A 23280-nucleotide genomic window follows, 5' to 3' on the forward strand; every position below is an offset into this window, starting at 1 on the left:
CAACTACTATGTTGGCACCTGAATGTATGGTGACACTTGCAGGCTGCCCCAGCCCATTCTTGGGTGTGTTGTATGTTAACACAAACAGCACATTTCACTGTGTTTCAAGTATGTATGATAAATAAAACTAATCATTAAAAACTAGGGTTTTTCTTAGAGCAAAGAGTTTTAGTGCAAATATTCAAATAGGTTCAACACCATGAAGAAGAAATTATTTTTGGGAGGCAGAAAGGAGAGTCACTAAAGGACCAAGATTTAACGTGAATGCTTTCCAGTCACTTTTTGAATACTATATTTGTATTTTTCTAATCATTGATAAATATTAGTTTTTAGTATACAGGAGCAGAGAACATAGATAATGGGGAAACCAGTAGGATGTCAAAACTGTCCTACCAATCAATAAACTCATGACTAATCTATGACTTAACTCCACATATTGATCTTCAATATTACTGGTAAACAGACACACTGACTGCAAATGCTATTTCCAGAATAGTGTTCAAATTTCTACCATCCCTCAGTGTGCAGAAACGCTTGTTTACTTCAACTCAAGGAATTACATAAATTTATGGACAGGATGCTATTTTCAGGTTTACTGTATCCCCTTTCCTTCCTTGTTAACCACAGGCTTGCAGATTATGGCTTCAAGTACTCATCCAGATTTTTGTTAAATATACAGAGGTCATCTTCCCCCATCACTTTTCCAGATCTGCATTTCTCTTTTGTTCGCAATTTAGTCTCCTCTATATTTTAGTATTTACAGGAGCAATCCTGAGCTTCCTATTGTCTGCCTCTTTAATTCTTCATCCCACTCTTACATACCTTTTTACAAAGAGAGTGATAAATACCTCGAGTTTATTTCCAGGAATGGTAATGGAAGCAAGTATGATAGTGGTCTTACATATCTGCCTTGTGGACAGTTGGAAGGAGCTTTAGGAACAGCACCCTACCTGCCATCTCAGCACACTGTAGCTTTCTGAACTCAATATTGAAATATCTAATTTCCAGCAACTCAGTTTCTCTGTCCGTATCAAAATTAGCCATTTCTTTCAGTTGTACATCTGTGATATTGGCACGTTATTTTTTCTGCTCAATTCCCACACCTGATGAGGTATCTATGTCTATCTATCCCAATACCAACGCACTCCCACAGCAATTCTGGGCTCAAACATTTGTTATTTGTCTCATCTGTCTTTCCCTCACTATCTTTGCAAATTAAAATGTGTTCCTTCCTGTCCCATTGTTGACAAAGTGTCATCAAACTGACTGGTTCTCTTTCCAGAAATATTGTCCACCCTGCTGAGGTAGAGAACTCATGAGGTGCTCTAAGAGTGGGTTGTAAACATGTCCTTATCCTTCTCTTCATTAAAAACTTAAGCCCACATGTTCAGTTACTGACATCCTGAACAGAAATGACGTGAATGTAATCTTTAATCTAGTTACAAGTTTTCCCAAAGAGAAATGTTTTCTATTTGCCTATCAATGGCATAATAAGACCATAAGATATAGGAGCAGAAGTGTCAAGCAGAAGCATCAAGTCTGCTCTGCCATTCAATCATGGGCTGATCTAATTCTTCCAGTCATCCCCACTGCTCTGCCTTCTCCCCATACCCTTTGATGCCCTGGCTAATCAATACACCCAATACACCTGATGACTTAGCCTCCACAGCTGCTCATGGCAACAAATTCCACAGGTTTACTGCCCTCTGACTAAAGTAATTTCTCCGCATCTCTGTTCTAAATGGACGCCCTTCAATCCTGAAGTCGTGCCCTCTTGTCCTGGACTCCTACTATTCCCCCCTCATTCCCCTGAGATCCAGGGAATACAGCTCAAGAGCTGCCGAAGGTTCCTCATACGGTAACCCTTTCATTCCTGGAATCATTCTCGTGAATCTTCTCTGAACCCTCTCCAACGTCAATATATCGTTTCTAAAATAAAGAGCCCAAAACTGCACACAATACTCCAAGTGTGGTCTCACGAGTGCCTTATAGAACCTCAACATCACATCCCCGATCTTATATTCTATACCTCTAGAATTGAATGCCAACATTGCATTTGCCTTCTTCACCACCTGGAGGTTAACCTTTAGGGTATCCTGCACTAGGTCTCCCAAGTCCCTTTCAATCTCTACATTTTGAATTCTCTCCCCATCTAAATAATAGTCTGCCCGTTTGTTTCTTCCAACAAAGTGCATGACCATACATTGTATTTCATTTGCCACTTCTTTGCCCGTTCCCCTAAGCTATCTAAGTCTCTTTGCAGGCTCCCTTTTTCCTCAACACTACCCGCTCCTCAACCTGTCTTTGTATCATCGGCATATTTAGCCACAAATCCATTAATCCCATTGTCCAGATCATTGACATACATCGTAAAAAGCAGCAGTCTCAAAAACCCTAACTAAATTACCCTTATTACAACTATAATTAATAAAAATAAGTTTTGGGGAAAAAACCTATCATACACCATGGAAAGAGTTAACGTTTCGGCTCATTTCTCCTTCCACACAGATGCTGACTGACTAGCTGATTTCTTCCAGCACCCTGTTTCTGATTCCAGCACCTGCAGTTTGATCAGTTCTCCTTTCGTTTCTGCAATCACTGATCATAATCTAACCCTGGTGGCAGTCCTGCCTGGACCATTGGAACTGAAGCGTGGTGCTCCCGAACCTTCAACGGGCTCCAGCTCCCCTCTTACCCCTCCAGGCGCCACGGCGGAATGCAGGACCTCAGAACCTTTACAACCGTTTACCAACATGCGCTGTGGGCCTGACACTAAAAAAAACTATGGTTCAAACAATATAAAATGTCCAAATGACAGCTTATAAATAAAAATAAATCCAGTCAGATAAAGCCCACGATAGCTCCAAACCAGTTCGATCAAGAACCCAGTTCGCGCAGGCGCGCATCATTAGAGTCGAACGTCACTGGCCCCGGGTACCTGAGGCCGAGCGTATGACGTGCCGGCCGTGTGACGTAAGACGCGCACGTGTGCCGCAAAGCGGATGGTGGTGTCCCTGGTCTTGTGCACCATGACGTTCGGTGGCTCTTCCTCGGTTATTCCTGTTCGTCTTCTCGCTATCTTATCTTCCTGGGGCAGTTTGGACGGTTAAGTGTGCAAATGTCCCACCTCCTGCAAGTCGCGGCCGCTGTGAAGTGGTCGAAGTCGACGGCTGCTCGCAGAGCCATTTTCCTGGCCTTGGCCACTTACGGTGTCAAAAGGCTGTATCCTATCCTCCAGCATCACTTCCATGGCAAGCCTCGGCCTGGGGCATCGTCACCCCGTCACACACCCGGCCAGTGCTTTGCCAAGAAGTCTCCGGCTGTTGATGCTGATTTTTGTCAGCAGCTCCTCGGTCTCAGCAAAATCCTTTTCCCCAAACTGCTCACCAAGGAACTGGGTTTGCTCTGCCTGCATTCAGTGGCTTTGATTTCCAGGACGTTTCTCTCCATTTACGTGGCCGCATTGGATGGGAAGATCGTGAAGACAATCGTTGAAAAGAAACCCAAAAGCTTTGTGCTGAAACTGGTCAAATGGCTTTTAGTGGCCATCCCAGCCACTTTTGTCAATAGCGTGATTCGCTATCTGGAATGTAAATTGGCTCTGGCATTTCGCACTCGCCTGGTTGATCACGCGTATCGTACGTACTTCACCGACCAGACTTACTACAAGGTTAGCAACATGGACGGGAGGCTGGAAAATCCCGATCAGTCACTGACAGAGGATATCCTGATGTTTACTCAGTCCATTGCACATTTGTACTCCAATTTAACGAAGCCCATCTTTGATGTCATGTTGACCTCGTACACCTTGATCCAGACTGCAACTTCGCGGGGAGCAAACCCCATGGGACCCACTATTTTAGCCGGCTTTGTCGTCTATGCCACAGCAAGGGTATTACGAGCCTTCTCTCCAAGATTTGGCAAACTGGTGGCCGAAGAAGCCCAAAGGAAAGGATACTTAAGATATATCCATTCACGTATTATAGCCAATGCAGAGGAAATTGCTTTTTACAGGGGACATAGGGTAAGGATTTCCAAGTGAAACTAGAGTTCAAGTTCGTTAAGATGATGGCTATCGTGACAGTGAGAGGTGGTTTCATGAAGCCATTAGCGTATTATTTTGGGTTACATCTGACACCTTGTAGTTTAATTTATACCTTGATAACATATGTAAGATTGGTAGTAAATGCAAAAGCAACATATTTGAGTTGCATAGTAAAATAGTGTATTTGCTCCTGCAGAAATTATTTTAGAAAAAAATGGATACATTTCTGTTTTTTTTAAATAAGATGTGATATATTTTCCTAAAATCCCTGATTTAAAAATTGGAGTCTTGTGTACAGCCTCTGAAGAAGATATTTTTGTGCCAATGTCCATTGAAACTGACTTTATATTGAAATATGCTATGATGCAATAAAGTCTATCTACAGGCATAAACTTGCATCTTGAAGTTCTCTTGCATTCCACCCCATGCAGATTAGCTCATCACAAATTGGCATTTATGTTTCCAAGTTTGTTTAAGTTAACATTTGAAAAAAAAATGACCTTGGCCTTAAAAATATTGTCACTCATTGTAGAAAATAGATACCTCTGAAAATGAATATTTTGGCACTTTTCGCATCATACTGTTAAGTACAGTGTGGTTAGATCAGGATTGGGCTGGTTATACAGCGAAATACTGAGGTTGATCTTTGTGTCTTTTCTACATAAGGCTTCTGTTTGTCCTTTTATTTTCTTTCTGCTGGCATCTTATGAGAGCACAACACAATATTCCCAGTGCTACACCGCAAAAATATGTGTTTATGCTAACCTACCCCCAAGCCTCATGTTGTATATGGATAGGTAGGTTCATTGTGGCCATTCCGTTTACATCAAACCGAAGTTTCTAAGGTATCTCGATCAAATCAGATAATTCATTCTCTTGTCACTCCACTTAATTTTTAAATATGGTAATTATATGGATTGAAGGTTGTATCTGTTGATGCAACTGAAGAAAACGCTGAATTTGAATTATGCATAAAACATGGAGTTGAATATCAAAATTCTAAATTGAGTTTTAGATACTCCCAAAACATCTCATTTTAAAGTTGAGCATGTAGCAAAAATTGTTTAAAAATTTATGATTCCTATAAAAACTTTCTGGAAGCCTGGTTTTGAAAAGTCAAAAGGTAAAACTATTGTGTAATTTTTAAAAAGATATTATAGATTTGGGAATCCAAAACAAAGATTAAACATTAGAAGCATGCAGCAGTTTAGAAGCATCAAAGAAACAATGTACAAGTTAATGTTTGTGTGTGTGCTTCTTTTCAAAAGTATTTAACTCCTTTGTGAAAACTGCTAGTTTGTAAATCAACTTTACAAGCTTGGAATCTGCACTACCATCTTGGAAATATGGCAGGCTCTTCATAGAACAAGAAGTGTTAAGCTTTTGATTGGTTGTCATGATCTATTCCCATAGCCACCTCATGGGAAGATGGATAAGGGCTAGAGGCTGAATCAATCAAATTGACAGGGAAATTTGCTGGATTTAAAGCCTAGGACTTATCTGATGAACTGGAGACAGAAAACAAGAATATTTGGAATTTGGAGATTTGGTGGAGTTGAGGCCAAGAACTAACAAGTGTCATGCTGTGGGAAATTATTCATGTGGTTAAAGCTTTGCTTTCATCAATGGTAAGCTTATTGTTAATTTCTATATAACAAAAAATCCTTTGTCCTTTATCCAAATAATTCCCCGAAATCCCACTTCAAAATACTGTATGGTACTTTGTTAGAATTAGATGGTATGAGGAAGTGAGTATTTTGAGCTGTAATGTTCTTGAAACATCAGCAACAAAACAGTACTTCCTGTATCATTATGCTTCGTGTGTAACCAGAGAAATTGGAGGTAACTGAATTATTCATTGCCATGAGCTGTTCTAAAGCGACAATAATTTTACAGTAAAATTCAGTAGTTGCAAACTGACTGTGATGTGCAGCATTAAGCAGTCTAACAGTGCCTGAGTTTTTCAAACTATGCAATTAAATGAATAATTATATTACTAAATAATCTGGTTTATTGGCTCTTCTGGAAATACTTTAAATTCAGTCTGTGTTTATGTAAGTTAAATTTGGAGTGGGACTTGTAGTCTTTTGTGTGATTTGGAGCCAAACAGATGAGATCAATAATAATAAGTCCTAAATCAAAGCATTTCAGCCATATCATCCTTTTGGTTTTGAAATTTAGTGTGATGATACCTAGAGCTGTAAGATTTAATCGTCGTTTTCATAGCATGTTTCTATCCTAATAAGCAAAAGCTCATGTTTTAGGTACTGAACTGATAAAAGTAGTGGTTTTCAAGCATTTTCCTGCTTAGTTAGCAAGTGAAAAACTTTTTGTCCTTGAGAAATTCAGCAAATCTTTAAATAATGTAGTCTGTATGTCTTTGTAAAAATCTACTTCATTAAACTTAGAAGTAAAGTTAATGAAGTGTCAAGGAAGAGGCAGCAAAAAATAAACAACTAAATAGATCGTCCAGAGACCACAAGTCATTTTGTTTTAAAAGGCAGTTTGGTAGTTGGGGGAAGCAAACTTGTACTCAGTGCAGTTTTGGTTCCCTTATTCAAAAAATGATACATTCGATTGCAGGCCATCCAGAAGAAATTCCCTAGCTAATTTCAAGGATGTAAGGGTTATTCCATCATGAATGGCTGAAGAAATTGATGTATTTTTTTCTGCAGTGTAGAAGAACAAGGAATGATCTTACTGAAAACAAATGAGTTCCAAAGTGAACATGACAGACTAAATGTAGAGACATAAAGATGCAACTGATGGGAAGTGGTTGTAAGACAAGTGGACTGTCATTTAATGGAATTATTTGACCTTTAGGGTTTGGAGGTTAGAAGTCTAGAGATGTTTAAAGAGACAATTTGTGAACTGAGAGCTAGAGCACTGAAGAGATGAAGACCAGGCAGACAGCCATGTTCATATTGAATATGGTTAGGCAAGCCGGAGGGCCTGGGTAGCCAACACATTCTCCCATCTTATTGTTTTGTGTTCTTGTGGAGATGTCAAAGTTTTACTGTAACCTTCCAAAGCATCCTGGAAGCAAAAGTGCTTCCTGAGGCCAGGAGGCCAGTGTTGTGCCTTGTTCACAAAGCCGGCGATAAACATTATAATTTCAGGCTGATTCAATCCATTACTTGGCCAAACCCCTACTTAAAGCTGTTAAGGTAGCTCTACCCAATATTTCAGATACAAAATAATATTTGCTTTTACAGAATTTGTGTTAAATGTAAATGACTCATTTATTTTAACTTGTGTTTCTTTAACACACACACACACCCACCCACCCACCGCCCCCCCCCCAATGGCTTCGCATTTCAGAAATTTGTAATATGAACCATCTTTAGGGAATGCAAGCCCCTCACCACTATACAATAGGGGTTGCCTGTTGTAGGAAAGCTGCCACTGTGTGTTGTCAAGAAAAAAATAGAGCAGATTCGATCAATAAGACTTGATCAACAACAGAGACTTGGAAAAAGGCAAATGACATCAGACTAAACGATGGAGTTATTTTATTAATAATTCAGTAAATTCTTAATATATAGTAGACGTTGATAAAAATTGTGATTAAGTATCATAGACTTGTTTAGAAAATAGAAAAGGACTGGATTGATGGCATGTTGGTAATCTGAGTATCACATTGACTCAAGGATAAAGAAAGAGTGATGAACAGATATTTTTCTATCATGTCAGGCAGTCCCTTGGATTCAAGGACCATTTGCTTTCAGTCCCTTTCTGTGCTTTCTGAGTTGAAGATGGGATTAAGAGAGGCGTGAGGTGCTTCAAGGAGGATGGAAGTGTAGATTTTGTTTACGTTGAGCTCTAGTGTGCTCTTCAGGTATGTACTGTTCTCTTCTGAGCAGTCATATGCCAGAGCTTCCACTGACAATCTCTTCCTGTGGCAGTTCCGGATGGAGCATCTGTTTTGGGTGTCTTGTGTTATGCATCTGAACATTGTATTGTGCTCAGTGGTGCTGTTTGAATGTAGAGCCTTATTGGTGGAAATGTTGACCTGGGAGATGTTGTTGGTGTTCATTAATTATGCCGGTGAATTTGAAGGACTTTGAGGTCTTGATCTTCACTCATTGTTTCAGAGGTATAAAGGCTATGCTAGGGAACCAGATGTAATGTTGAATATCATGGATATATGCTTTTGCTGACAGGTAGTCGTAGAGATATTAAAAAGGATCTCCATTGCTAAGGATCTCATTGCAGGGTTTAATTGTCAGAGAGTGGTGGTCTACTGTGGAAGGCTTGTTGCTAAAGGTTTGTTTTGTAGATGTGTGTAAAGCTCAAACTTTGCTTAGTCAATGGGTCAACAATGATGTGATAATGTAGACCTTGACCTCCAAATCTCCTGAGGTTTGGAAACAGGAGTTGATAGGGCTGAGGATGGGGCAGTTGGTACACAGGTGGATGCAGTGTGCAGTGAATCTGTGAGGACGGACAGGCAGATGATAGGGCAAAATTGCAGTCAGTGGGATGAGGTGAAGTGTAACATGAGGGCAAATTTGAAATGGGTGATGGATACAGGACTGAAAGTATTATGTGAGAATGCAAACAGCATATGGCATAAGGTACTGTAGATCTGTGCAGTTAGAGCTTGGCAGATATGATGCTGTGGGCATTAATGAGATGTGACTGAAAGAAGATCATGGTTAAGAGCTTAACATCCAAGGATATATCTTGTATCAAAAGGACAGGCAGGTAGACAGAGGAGGTGGGGTGGCTCTGTTAGGAAAAAAAAATGAAATCAAATCCTTAGAAAGAGGTGATAAGATTAGAAAATACAGAATCCTTGTGGATGGGGTTAAGAAACTGCAAGGGTAAAAAGACCTTGATGGGAAGTGTATACATGTCCCAAACATTAGCCAGGATGTGGGATATAAATTTCAGTGGGAAAGAGAAAAGGCATGTAATAAGAGCAATGTTATGATAATATACAGGTAGATTGAGAGAATGAGGTTGGTGTTAGATCCCAAGAGAGGGAAATTGTAGAATGCCCATGTGATGACTTTGCAGAGCAGCTTGTGGTTGAACCGAGTAGGGGAAAGGCAGTTCTGGATTGGGTGCTATGTTATGAAGTAGATTTGATTAGGGAGCTTTAGGTTATGAAACCCTTGGGAGGCAGTGATCATGAAATGATAAAATTCACCCTGCATTTTGAGAGGGAGAAGATAAATTCAGTTGTATCAGTATTGCAGTGGGATAAAGGGAGAGATGCTGACCAAAATTGATTGGAAAGGAAACACTAGCAGGAATGACAGAGCAGCAATGGCTGGAGTTTCTGGGGGCAATTCGGAATGCACAGGATAGATACATCCCAAAGATGAAGATGTATTCTAAAGGGAGGATGAGGCAACCAGGTCTGACAAGGAAAGTCAAAGACGGCAGAAAAGCAAGAGACATAATATAGCAAAAATTAGTGGGAAGTTAGAGGATTGGGAAGATTTTAAAAAGTAACAGAAGGCAACTAAAATAAAAATAAGGCGAGGATAGATGTAGTATGAAGATAAACTAGCCAATAATATTAAAGAGGATACCAAAAGTTTTGCAGTTATGTAAAGAGTAGGAGGTGAGAATGGATATTGGAGACTGGAAAATGACGTTGGAGAGGTAGCAGTGGGAGACAAAGAAATGGTGGGTGAAATTAATAAATATTTTATGTTAGTTTTCACTGAGGGAAAAAAAGAGCAGTATCCCAGAAATTTGAGTGTACTGGGGGCATAAGTGAATGCTTGGGAAATTGAAAAGTCTGAAGTTGAATGAGCCACCTGGACCAAGTGGACCACACCCAGGGTTCTGAAAGAGGTGGCTAAAGAGATTGTGGATGCATTAGCAATGATCCTTCAAGAATCAGTAGATCTGGAATGGTTCTGGAGGACTGGAAACAATTCAGTTGATGGAATTGATGGTGTTGTTGCCAGGTTTGTAGTCGATACAAAGACAGGTGGAGAGCCAGGTACTGTTGAGGAATCTGGGAGTCTGCAGAAGGACTGAGATTGGAAGAATGGACAAAGAAATAGCAGACAATACAGTGTGGAGAAGTGAATAGTCTCCTTGGAAGAAGGAATCAGGGTGTAAATTTTTCTAAATGGGGAGAAAATTCAAAACTTGGATGCAAAGGGACTTGGGAGTCCTTGAGCAGAATTCATTAAAGACTAACTTGCAGGTTGAGCCAGTGTTAAGATAGACAAATGCATTATTAGCATTCATTTTGAGAGATCGAGAATATAAAAGCAATAATCTGATGCTGAGTCTTTAGAACATATTGGTCAGACTGCACTTAAAGAATTGTAAGCAATTTTGGGGTTGGGCCCTTTATCTAAGAAAAGATGTGCTGGCATTGAAGAGAATCCAGAGGAAGTTCGTGAGAATAATTCCTTGAATGAAAGGGTTAACGTACATCTGCTCTCACTCCATCCTCCCGCCACCCCACTAGGAATAGGGTTCCCCTGGTCCTCACCTACCACCCCACCAGCCTCCGGGTACAACATATTATTCTCCGTAACTTCCGCCACCTCCAACGGGATCCCACCACTAAGCACATCTTTCCCTCCCCCCCCCTCTGCATTCCACAGGGATCGCTCCCTACGCAACTCCCTTGTCCATTCATCCTCCTCATCCCTCCCCACTGATCTCCCTCCTGGCACTTATCCGTGTAAGCGGAACAAGTGCTACACATGCCCTTGCACTTCCTCCCTTACCACCATTCAGGGCCCCAAACAGTCCTTCCAGGTGAGGCAACACTTCACCTGTGAGTCGGCTGGGGTGATATACTGCGTCCGGTGCTCCCGATGTGGCCTTTTATATATTGGCGAGACCCGACGCAGACTGGGAGGCCGCTTTGCTGAACACCTATGCTCTGTCCACCAGAGAAAGCAGGATCTCCCAGTGGCCACACATTTTAATTCCACATCCCATTCCCATTCTGACATGTCTATCCACGGCCTCCTCTACTGTAAAGATGAAGCCACACTCAGGTTGGAGGAACAACACCTTATGTTCCGTCTGGGTAGCCTCCAACCTGATGGCATGAACATCGACTTCTCTAACTTCCACTAATGCCCCACCTCCCCCTCGTGCCCCATCTGTTACTTATTTTTATACACACATTCTTTCACTCTCCATTTTCTCCCTCTGTCCCTCTTAATATACCCCTTGCCCATCCTCTGGGTTCCCCCCCCCCCCCTTGTCTTTCTTCCCGGACCTGATCTTCTCATGATCATGTCCCATGATCCTCTCGTATCCCTTTTGCCTATCACCTGTCCAGCTCTTGGCTCCATCCCTCCCCCTCCTGTCTTCTCCTATCATTTTGGATCTCCCCCTCCCCCTCCAACTTTCAAATCCCTTACTCACTCTTCCTTCAGTTCGTCCTGACGAAGGGTCTCGGCCTGAAACGTTGACTGCACCTCTTCCTAGAGATGCTGCCTGGCCTGCTGCGTTCACCAGCAACTTTTATGTGTGTTGGGTTAATGTATGAGGAGTGTTTGTTGGCTCTGGACCTATATTTGCTGGAGTTTAGAAGGATGGGCGGGGGAGGGGGATTTCATTGAAACCTATCAAGTACCGAAAGGCCCAGACAGAATGGATGTGGAGAGAATGTTTCCGAGAGACTAGGACCAAAGGATACAGCCTCAGAACAGATGAGAAGGAATTTCTATAGCCAGAGGGTGGTGAATCTTTGTAATTCATTGCCATGGATGACTATGGAGGCCAAGTCATTGAGTACATTTACAGAATGGGTTTATAGATTCTTGATTGGTTGGGCCATCGAATGTTATAGGGAGAAGGCGGGAGAATTGTATTGAGAGGGATAATAAATCAGCTGTGATGGAATTGCAGAGCAGACTCAATGGGTTGTGGCCTAATTCTGCTCCTATGTGTTATGGTCTTCAGTCTGTGTATTCAAGTGACTGTGCAGATAGTAAGGAAACTATATGGCAGGTTTTGCCTCCATCTCAATGATCCTGATGCTGGCATGTCTGAAATCTCCCAGTTGCAGGAATCTCCCAGTTTCAGAATTGATCACTGAATTTCCTCACTCCCAAGTTTTGGAACTGCAGCAGGAATCCTGATAGCTCCTGGTGCTTGTTTTTAATTTGTTGGTTTATCTTTATGATTCCTTGTTTGTCAAAACTGTTAAGGATAGTTTGGATTTGGGGTGTTCACATCAAGGATGTGGGTGTGGTTGGTAAGATCTTTGAAGTTTTTCTTACAGTGGATGGTGATGATTTCCTTTGTCCTTTGGCTTCACTGCTGTCCTTTGCTTCCAGGTGCCTACAGTCTATTTATTTTCCCTTAATGCATAGAATTTATTCAGGAAGGATTTTTTGGTAAATAATCTCTTTAACTTGGTCATTGTTGACAAATGACTCCTGGCGAAGAAGTTGATAGTGTCTTTGTAAGATGTCTCAGAAAGGCAGTGTCCATTATTAAGGACCTCCAACACACAGGGCATGCCCTTTTCTCACTGTTACCATCAGGTAGGAGGTACAGAAGCCTGAAGGCACACGCTCAGCGGTTCAGGAACAGCTTCTTCCCTCTGCCACCTGATTCCTGAATGAACATTGAATCTTTGGACACTACTTCACTTTTTCTTAATATACAGTATTTCTGTTTTTGCACGTTTTTTAAAATCTATTCAATATATATCGTAATTGATATACTTTTTTATTTTATTTTTTTCTCTCTGCTAGATTATGTATTGCATTGAACTGCTGCTGCTGAGTTAACAGATTTCACGACACATGCTGGTGATAATAAACCTGATTCTGAATGCTAATGAAGGTTGATTTGTAAACAATATGCTGAGGAGACTTGCATTGATTTAGCATAATCAATGCCTTTTAGCACATGTGTATGCATGCACATAGAAACACATGTTCCCTTTCCAATTTCTCTTCACTTTACCCCCCCCCCTTATTTATCTGCCCCTTGATTCATCTCACCCATCCTTCAATCAGAGAATGTTCATTGGTCTTCTGTCCCCTCATTTCCTACTTAGCTGGCTCCCACTTCCAGCTACAGAGAAGTACACAATGATCTGGTGTATTAGAAATGTTTTTCCTGTGTATGTTATCTAAATTTGAGTGAATAGAGTTAAGTTTCAAAGTTGGCAAGTTATGCTATTCCTGACAAAGTAGTTGATAGATGACTATGACAGCCTACAGGGGCGCATAGATTAATGAAATTGGTAGATATGTGGCAACTAGAGTTTACTGCGAGTGAGATGGATTTTAAGAAAAACAAGGCATAGAGGCATAAACTAAATGAAGGTAGGTCAGGAGCAGTTTCACTAATCATTGAGTGAGGTGGGAAAAAAATTGATAAAGACAATTTAAGAATATATTATATATACTTGGCCAGTAAAACAAAGCATTTACTACAAACACATTAAGAAGTTTTCCTAAACGTTTTAAAAGTTGTTGATTAGATAATGAACCACATACACTTCTGGGCAGTTCAGTTGAGGAAAGCTGACTTTATTTTGGAAACAAAACAAGATGTTTAATATGATGAAACCAGTGATGAGTTTCTTCATTTCTACATTGGAGATGCTGGGATAGTTTTCTTTGGAGTAGATTACCTTTGGCAGGTAGAAAACACAGATATTCAAAAATACAAAGGGGTTTGATAGAGCAAGTAAGGAGAATATAATTCCTCTAACAGGTTGGTTAATATCCAAATAACTTGGAAGTAATTGGCAAATGTATGGGTGGGGTGATGATGGAATGAGAGGGTGATGAGAAATGATTTTGGAAACAGTTGTGAAGATCTGGAAAGTATTTTCTGAAAGTGTTTTGCAAGTAGACATGAGGAGCAAGGGCTTGAAGGGCTATGGGGAAAAAGGTGAACTATGGGTCAAGGGCGAGGACCTGACACAAGTGGATCAAATGGCATCTCTAGACCTCACAGTTCTGCCTTTTGAAGTTCAAATCTTCAGCCTAACATCAGTGCAAGGCGAATATTGGAATTGGTTCTGAAGAGCAGCATAAAGCAGAAGTAAAAGTTAATAACAATTGGGTTAATTGGGCAAGGTTGTGTTTGAAAATCTTGATTTTATTTTTGTGCAGTAGCCACGAGGATTGATGAAGGTTATGTCATTTGGTATATCTGACAAGGTTTTATCAAGTCATTTCATTAAATCCCAGTTATCAGGTTAATCATGAAATGTAAAGATCAAGAGGACCAAGGGACTGTCTTTTTTTGGGTAAACTGGTGGGTTTAATGATTGTACTTCAGTGATTGATAATGACAGCCTTCCATTTTCTTTCCTTAGGTGGAAATGAATCAGCTACAGAAAAGTTACAAGTCGCTTGCTGCCCAGATGAATCTTATTTTGTCTAAAAGATTATGGTACATAATGTTGGAACAATTTCTAATGAAGTATGTGTGGAGTGGAAGTGGATTAGTGATGGTGGCAGTGCCCATTATTACGGCAACAGGTTTTGCAGACAATGGTAATGAGGCAGATTTTTGAATCTGATTTAAAGTTTTGAATTGTTATTATTAAACAATGACCTCTGACACTTTTAAAGTCCCAGCTGGAACTCAGCCGTTAGAGGAGCTGCTCTCAAGTACTTCATCTCTAATTATCATGATTTCTTTCAGTTTTGTTAGTTTCAAGAAATTAGTATAGAACAGGCGATTTCAGTTGTTTAAAGCTGCAAATAAAAAGGACTAAGAATGGGCTTGTGTAATTTGGAGATTTGCTCTGAATTACAAGGAGGTTTTATGTTTTTGCAGTGAAAAAATTAATGATTTTCTGATTAGTTCACAGTAGCCATTGTAGTTGGGCTTCCTCTCCAGTATATGGCATTTTTACATACTTGGTTCATATACACCTCTTTCTAACCTTACCAGATCAAGCATTCTGGTAATCTCAGTAAACTTCTGCTATTTCAGAATATTGTTTTATTGCATGCCAATGATTTCTTTTGCTAATATTTTTCAACTTGGTCCACGCAAATGCTTGAATGTATTTATTTATTTGAAATATTGTTTTTGGTATTAAAGAAGCTCTGGGACTGAACTGAAAATCAAAAAACTCAGCAGGTGAAGCAGCACTTTTGACCTGCTCTTTTGTGGAAAGAGGAACATTCAAAGACATTGAGTCTGTGATCATTCCTCAGAACAGGGAAATAGAAGCTAATTACAGTGGGAGAGGTGGAGGAAAATATGCAGAACAGAGAAAATTTGTGATGGGGAAAGTTGATGTAGCTTAATAATGGCAGTTACCACAACTTTAGGCTACGGTACTTTGTGTGTGAGTGTCTCATGGTAAGCTGATAAAAGAAGGTTAAGAAAAACTGAGATAACTTGATATAAAAACAGAAAATGAAAAATGCTAGAAAGACTAATTAAATTGTTCTTCACTCCTACTGTGCTTTCAATAGAGAATAGCAGTACTGTGCGCAATGTCTGGTTTGTGTAATATCTAGAAGAGGTGATCTTGATGTTTTCATGTTCAGTGTAATTTTAACTGCTATTTCAGAACCATAGAATCATACAGAGCCATCCTGTCAAACACGCAATCTGCACTATACCAGTGATCATCTTGACCTTCCTCCTTTCCCCACCACCCATTCTTCTACTCACCTACTGTATGAGCAGTTCACAACAGTCAGTTAACCTACTAAAGAGTCAATGTATGTCTTTGGCTCATTGGAGGTAACCGGTGCACCCAGGCAAATAGCTGTATCACTGTGCTTCTGGTAGAGTATTTCAATATTATGATCCATATCCAATCCAGTCCAATCTTCCAGTGTGATCTTCAATGCTGATTTTTGGTACTTGCACAGGATTCCTCCATGCACAAAAGAATTATTAACGATAAGGGCATTGAACCTTGCAGGAAAACTTTAATATGGAGTTGGAAATGTCTCAGTTGCCTGCTTCTGTTACTTATCAAACCTAAAGATGTTTGTGTGTACGGTTATTACCTATGAATTAGAAATATAGCAATTAGAAAGGGATAGATAGCAATAGAATCCTGCTTTCTAAATGTTAGGATTAGATGCCATGCTTTGGCCTGGAATCAGGTCAGTTTTACACCTAGGATTTACATACATTGTTTCTCAACCAAAATGCTTTGTATCAACAACGGACTTGTTAGAACTGAACCCAAATCCACCAAAGAGGTATTTATTTGAGGAACTGCTGTGTTAACATGAATAAGCATTTTTAGTGTTTTATAAATTTCAAATTGCAACATTTTTTATTTATTATGATTAACACAAAAATGCTGGAGGAACTCAGCAGGTTAGGCAACATCTGTGGAAATGAAAAAAAAAGTCAATGTTTTGGGTTGAGGCCCTTCAATTTTTTTTTCCCTCTTGTTGTTTTCACTTTAAATTGATGTCCTAAGTGCATTACCTCAGATCAAGATGATATATATTAAAATTCATTTTGGTAAACATGCATCTATCATAATGTTTAATAGAACATCTAATTTTGTGATACAGGTGTCCCCCGCTTTTCGAATGTTTGCTTTACAAAACCTCACTGTTACGAAAGACCTACATTAGTACCCTGTTTTCGCTAACAGAAGGTGTTTTCACTGTTACGAAAAAAATCAGCGCGCGCCCCGAGCAGCCGCTCTCCCCCAGATTCGGAATGGCATTCTCGCCGGCATTGCTTTAACACGTGCCTGTGAGCAGCAGTTTGCAAAATGAGTTCTGAGGTATTGGAAAAGCCTGAAAGAGCTTGTAAGGGTGTTACACATAAACTAAGCATTTTGATCATGGTGAACGAAGTAAGGACAATGTGAGTTTGGCTTGTGGAAGCTGATGAAGATGATGTTGAAGAGGTTTTGACATCCCATGACCAAGAACTGATAGATGAAGAGCTGATGCAATTGGAAGAGGAAAGGATAACAATTGAAACCGAATACAGTAGTGAAATGAACATGAAGCAACTGCGTGAGATTTTTGCTGCAATGATAAAGTACGACTTTAATTTTGAAAGGGTACGTCGGTTTAGAGGATATTTGCAGGATGGTTTGAGTGCTTACAAAGAACTATATGATAGAAAAATGCACGAGGCTAAGCAGTCAAGCAAGCCTTCCACAGCAGACGACGAACCTCGACCTTCGACATTGAGGTGGGCAGTCATAGGAGAAGATGAGCTGCCTGCTCTAATGGAAACAGATGACGATGAGATGACACCCCAGTGTCCCGCCACCCCAACTCCCGGGCCACGGACAGATACCGATTCGCAGAGAATGCAGCGGTAGCCGGGAGGCACACAGCACATGTTTAAGAAAAAAGCCGAAATAAACATGCTAATTAATTAGGTGCCGCCCGACACGTAAATGTTGGCCCAGATCGGAGACGACGCAATGGGCAATAGGCACTGATCTGGGCCAACAATTACGTGTCAGGCGGCACGTAATTAATTAGCATGTTTATTTCGGCTCTTTTCTTAAAGATGTGCTGTGTGCCTTCCAGCAACCGCTGGACCCCTGCATGCTTCGTGGCAATGTATGGTTGGCGGCCTGGAGGGTGGGGGCAACTGCACCACCCCAGCCTGCGATGACTCAGTCTAACACACCATCATCAGTGTGCTCTGCGCTGTCTTCTCGATTCCCATAAGTGATACTACACTGTACATACATTATTTCTACTTTATATAGGCTGTGTATTTTTACATGTTATTTGGTAATGATTTGGCAGCTTCATAGCTTAAAGGTTACTGGAGAGAGTGTTTTTGCCAACAGCGCTTGCGTGATATTTTCTGCCGAGAGCGCTTGCGTGAGATTTTCGTTTCGGTGAGCAGTGCCGGCAATGATTGTGGAAAAGTATTTCTACTTTATATAAGCTGTGTATTTATCATATTATTCCTGCTTTTACTATATGTTACTGTTATTTTAGGTTTTATGTGTTATTTGGCACGATTTGGTAGGTTATTTTTGGGTCTGCGAACGCTCACAAATTTTTCCCCTATTAAATAAATGGTAATTGCTCCTTTGCTTTACAACATTTCGGCTTACGAACCGTTTCATAGGAACGCTCTACCTTCAGATGGCGGGGGAAACCTGTACTTGCCTTAGTTATTTAATTCACATCTATTGGTATTCTGTGAATGCAAACAACTATCAGCATTTATGACTTGAAAGTGAGAATTAATCTTCAGCTTGTTTAAGTTTGAGTTTTCTTTTTTCTGTATTTGAAATCAAATCATCCACAAGTTTCAAGACAACATGACCAGAAGCAAGATACGGTATCCAATTATAGTTACTACTTTTAGAATGAAGTATATGTGTGGAGCGTGTATGATTAAAATGACTTCGCTCCATTGAGTATGGTTTAATATGTATTTTGTTTTTAAGAGTCAGAAGATGGTCACAAGCAAGTAAGTTTGGTTAGTGAACGAACAGAAGCTTTTACCACTGCACGCAATCTGTTGGCTTCTGGAGCAGATGCAATTGAAAGAATTATGTCATCGTACAAAGAGGTATTGTGCAGCACAGAAGTAAAAATGGAATCTAATTCCATAATTTTTTAATTAAGTGCAGAGGATCACAGCAATGTGGCCCAGATTATTTTTAAGTTGAATTGTGCATTTGAAATATGAAGGCCGTTTGCTCTTCTGATTTCTTCACTCTGCAGTCTCCATATGCAATAACAATATTCAGCCATTTTTGGTTGGGTTGTGAGATGAAGCAATTTGTTAAAGCAAGGAAATAAATTCATAATAATTGGATGGTCATACCAGTTTAATAAAAAATGCAGGGCATTGATGCTATTTTTATTTTTTAACATTTAGTCTGTTTCCAGGAATTTTTCTTAGGAATTTTCCAGTAATATTCTATGTACAAGACTTGCTGTAATATTGGAGAATTCTTAAGGATGAGAATTTGTCACCAATATTGGTAGAAATTTTGTCCAGTGAAATACAGAAATATAAACCATTATCTTGAGTTCCCAACACAAATTCCTTTTCCTAACCACTAACTTTATTTTATCCTTGCTAACTCACCAGCTAACTCATGTCCAAGTCTGCATTCTCTGTCATATCTTTTCATGCTTTCCTGTCTTTCTGCTTGTGTAAGTAGGTTAGCAAATATCTTGATTTTGAATTTCTTGCCCTTTACTTACATAAATCTGTTTAACCAAAATCTCTGCATTGTTTGAATTCTAACATTTCTTGCATCTCTAATATTTTTAGCTGCTTCATTGATACTCCTGCCTGTAACATACTATTGCAAGAGCTCTTGAATGATTACCTTAATTCTACAGCTGCTCCTTTTAAGTCTTCTGCAAAGCTTGCTCTTTGGCCAAGCTTTTAATTATCTACCCTAATGAACGTAATGTGTCTTGGTGACAAATTTCATAAACTCTCCTATAAAGTAGTTTATAATTGGAAAATTTATTTATTAAGAATCAAGTGTGAAGATTGATTTATGGCTGATTATTTTGTTAATTATGCCCAAACTTTTCTCCATTTGATAGAACTACTGCATAAAAGTTAGAATTGGAAACATTGACATTAGTAAATATTCAAATACAATGTTTATTCACTAAGGTTTCTTTAGTTGTAACATTGCAGTATCCAAATTTTAAAATTGTTGACAGCTTGTTTCTTTTTGCTTGCTGGCAATTTAAATGTTTGTGGAAAAACAAAATGATTAAATGGTTTTCTGCTTATAATGCTGTTATTGCATTCTTAAATATTTGCCTGAACATACTGTATATACCTGTATAAACACTTAATACCACAAGACATAGGAGCAGAATTAGGCTATTCAGCCCTTCGAGTCTGCTGCATCATTCCATTATGGCTGATGTACTATTCCTCTTAACCCCATTTTCCTGCCTTCTCCCCATAACCTTTACACCCCTACCATCAAGAACCTATCAACTTTCGCTTTACATATACCCAGTGACTTGATCTCGACAGCCATCTGTGGCAGTGAATTCCACATATTCATCACTCTCTGGCAAAAGAAATTCGTCTCCATTTCTGTTCTCAAGGGATGCCTTTCCATTTGCAGGCTGTGCAATTTGGTGCTAGTCTCCCCCACTATAGGAAACATCCTCACCACAACCACTCTATCTGGGTCTTTCAATATTCGATAGGTTTCATTGAGATCCTCCCTCCTTCTTCTAAACTCTAGTGAGTACAGGCTCTGGGCTACCAGTACTTCTCATACCTTAATCCTTTCATTCCTGGGATTATTCCCATGAACCTCCTCTGGAATCTCTCCAATGCCAGCGCATCCTTTCTTAGATGAGGGCCCCAAAGCTACTCTCAATACTCCAAGTGTAATCTGATCACTTTTGGCTAAGACTGTTTCTGAGACTCAGAAATGCTAAATTTTGTGCCTAATAAAGTGCTCACTGAGTGTATGTTTGTAGTCTGTGCTTTAGCCTGTCCTCTTCCAGGTTCAACATATCTTCAAATATGCTTTTCTGCACACCACTACTGTAGCACGAGATTATTTGCATTACTTTCACCTTCCTGTCAGCTTGAACCAGTCTGATCATTCTCCTCTCACCTCTCTCATTAACAAGGCATTTTCACCCATGGAAGTTTGAGGTACTCAAACTACCCCATCTGGCACCAGCAATGATTTCATCGTCAAAGTCACTAAGATCACATTTCTTCCCCATTCTGATGCTTGGGCTGAGCCTTTTGACCATGTCTGCATGCTTTTGTGCATTGAGTTACTGCCACATGATTGACTGATAAGATATTTGCATTAATGAGCAGGTATATCTAGTGGCTACTGAATGTACAATGGTAACAGTGGTGTATGATCTAATGGTTGGAGTCTGTGGGTAATGCACAAGTTGAGTAGATGGGGCAGGGGAAGAAACTGTTATTATCATTTTTCCTTTATCTAACATATTACTGTGAAAATGAGAGAAAAATATACATGATTCATTTATTTACGAACTCTACTTTAAGACCTATTGTTTTGTATCCAAACCAGAAAATACTCTGCTTAGTTGCTTTTTCTCTAACTTTCAGATCACTGAATTGGCTGGCTATACTGCTCGAGTGCACAACATGTTTTCGGTTTTTGATGAAGTTCAGAGGGGAATATATAAGAAGTCCACCATCAGTCAAGAATTTGAAATGGATTCCAGTAAAGTAACAAAATATGGCTTAAATATTGCAAGTTCTTTGGAACAGAAAGGTAATCAGTTGAGAATGTCTATAACATGCAGATAAAGCATTACAAACAAGAGAAAATCTGCAGATGCTGAAAATCCAAGCAGCAGCAGGTCAGGCAGCATCCATGGAAAAGAGAAAATAGTTGATGTTTTAGGCCAAGACCCTTCATCAGAAAAGATAAAACATTAGTTTTACTTGTGTTCATTGGAATTCTGAAAATAGTAAATAAGGGTATATTGCTGACAAGAAAAAGCATTAACAAATGAAGTCAACTATTTTTCTAAAATCTTAGGAATGCTAGCTATTATTATTCAAGGACTTAGCAGGGTATATTCAGAGGAAAATTCCTCAGACTGAAGTGTGTGTCTAAGACTAAAAATGAGAGATGAGATCAAGGATAGGATATGTAAGAATGAAATGAGGAAGTAGCTGTTTATTAAAAATGAAATGGCTCTTTGGAAATCTCTGCTTCAGAAGCTTGTGGTTTGGTCATTAATTTCATTTTTTTAAAAATCAGGTGAACAAATTTTTAGGTATTAGAGGAAGATTAGCCTTCATTTTGTTGAATGGTGGAGCAAATGGATGGCGTTCTTTTCCAGATTTCTTTTTGCTACTTAAATCTTTTTTTTTTGTTGAATGGCAATGTTCAGCTTGAATCTGCACAGGTAATATTTGGCATCTTCATTGCCATTGTAATCTGAAATGTTTGTTCTCTCAGTAATTCCAGTTAAGTATTTCTCTTATTGAAAATGATACTATGTGTATTGATCTGTTGAATTTATGCATTTTTAATATAGTCAATTTTAATATGTTTGTGCTTTTATGCCTTATTGGACATATTTCACATTGCAGACTTCAACAAAGAATTTATTGAAAAAATGTAGTTTTATAACTCATGTAAGTCAGTAGCACTGGGCTGTCCAGTTGCACTTGACTAAAGTTTGGCTCTGTATTACTGAATTTCCTCTTATAAATCATCATCATCATCACCATCATCATCATCATCAGGTGCTATGCCCAGATTGAGCTTTGACTGCCATGGCCCACAAACTTCTGTTTCAGGTCAAGTGGATCAATTCATTGGTATTCATTTCCAGTTCTCTGGCTACTGTCTCCATCATCATTTGTCTTTGCCTTACTCTTGCTTGCTAACTCCTCTTTCCTAATCACATGTCCAGTGAAGTTACGTTGCCTTTTCATGATCTCATATATTATTTCTCTCTTTGTTCTTGCTCTATTCATGACATCCTCGTTAGATATTTGTTTCGTCCATGATATTCTTTGCATCCTCCTCAAAAACCACATCTCTGCTGCTTCAATTTGTTTCCTCATGTTACTAGATATTGTCCAGCATTCTGATCCGTATAACGTAACTGGATAAATGTAACATTTCAGTACTCTGAGGCAGGTTGTCATGCCTGGTTTAGTGTTGGTCATTATACTCATTCTCGTAAAGGTGTCTTTTGCCATCCCTGTTCTTCTTTTGATGCCCATGTCGCACCTGCCATCTGATGTCACCCAGCTTCCTAAGTAGCAAAAGTTCTGTACTTGTTTTATGTCTTCCCCATTTATTTTCAGCCTGCTGATAGGATTCTCCTTCTTTTTAGATTTCTGTCTTTTTGCGATTGATAGACCCATTTTTGCACTTTCTTAACGACTGTATCAATTAAGTTTTGTAGTTCTTCCTCTGTACTTGCAATTAACACAGTGTCATCCGCATATATGAAATTATTGATGTTTTCACCACCAAATTTGATTCCCAAGATGTCTCTTATTTTTTGTAATATTGTTTCACTGTACACATTAAATAAATCAGGGGAGAAAACACCACCCTTGTCTAACGCCTCTCTTGATTTTCGTAAACTGACTGACTTCTTCATCTATTTTTACAGCAGCAGTTTGTTCCCAGTACAGATTTCTGATTAGGCGGAGGTCTTTCAAATCTAGATCTAGGGTTTCCTGTAATATTTCAAATAACTTTTTGTGCTTCACTTTATCAAATGCTTTTGTGTAGTCGATAAAATAAACAAATCTTTTTTGCACTTGAGTAGCTCATTCTGATAGTATCCTTCACAACAATATCGCGTTTCTTGTACCTTTGTCTTTCACAA

At 39.4% G+C, this 23280-nt stretch overlaps 1 protein-coding gene across 2 annotated transcripts in view; it reads left to right on the forward strand.

Moving 5' to 3' along the window:
• The first annotated feature begins 2983 nt into the window (after nucleotides 1–2983).
• abcd2 (ATP-binding cassette, sub-family D (ALD), member 2) overlaps nucleotides 2984–23280 on the forward strand; it is a 45051-nt gene continuing 24754 nt past the window's right edge. Inside the window, exons 1-4 of one of the 2 annotated variants that reach the window (XM_072241160.1) lie at nucleotides 2984–4024; nucleotides 14328–14508; nucleotides 18378–18502; nucleotides 21023–21191. In XM_072241160.1, the coding sequence (XP_072097261.1) occupies nucleotides 3119–4024; nucleotides 14328–14508; nucleotides 18378–18502; nucleotides 21023–21191 (1381 nt within the window). In that variant the 5' untranslated portion in view covers nucleotides 2984–3118. The remainder of the gene's footprint in view (nucleotides 4025–14327; nucleotides 14509–18377; nucleotides 18503–21022; nucleotides 21192–23280) is intronic. The other variant, XM_072241162.1, reaches the window with a different exon arrangement.

Source organism: Mobula birostris, chromosome 23 (genome assembly GCF_030028105.1).
Source record: "Mobula birostris isolate sMobBir1 chromosome 23, sMobBir1.hap1, whole genome shotgun sequence".
NCBI lineage: Eukaryota > Metazoa > Chordata > Chondrichthyes > Myliobatiformes > Myliobatidae > Mobula > Mobula birostris.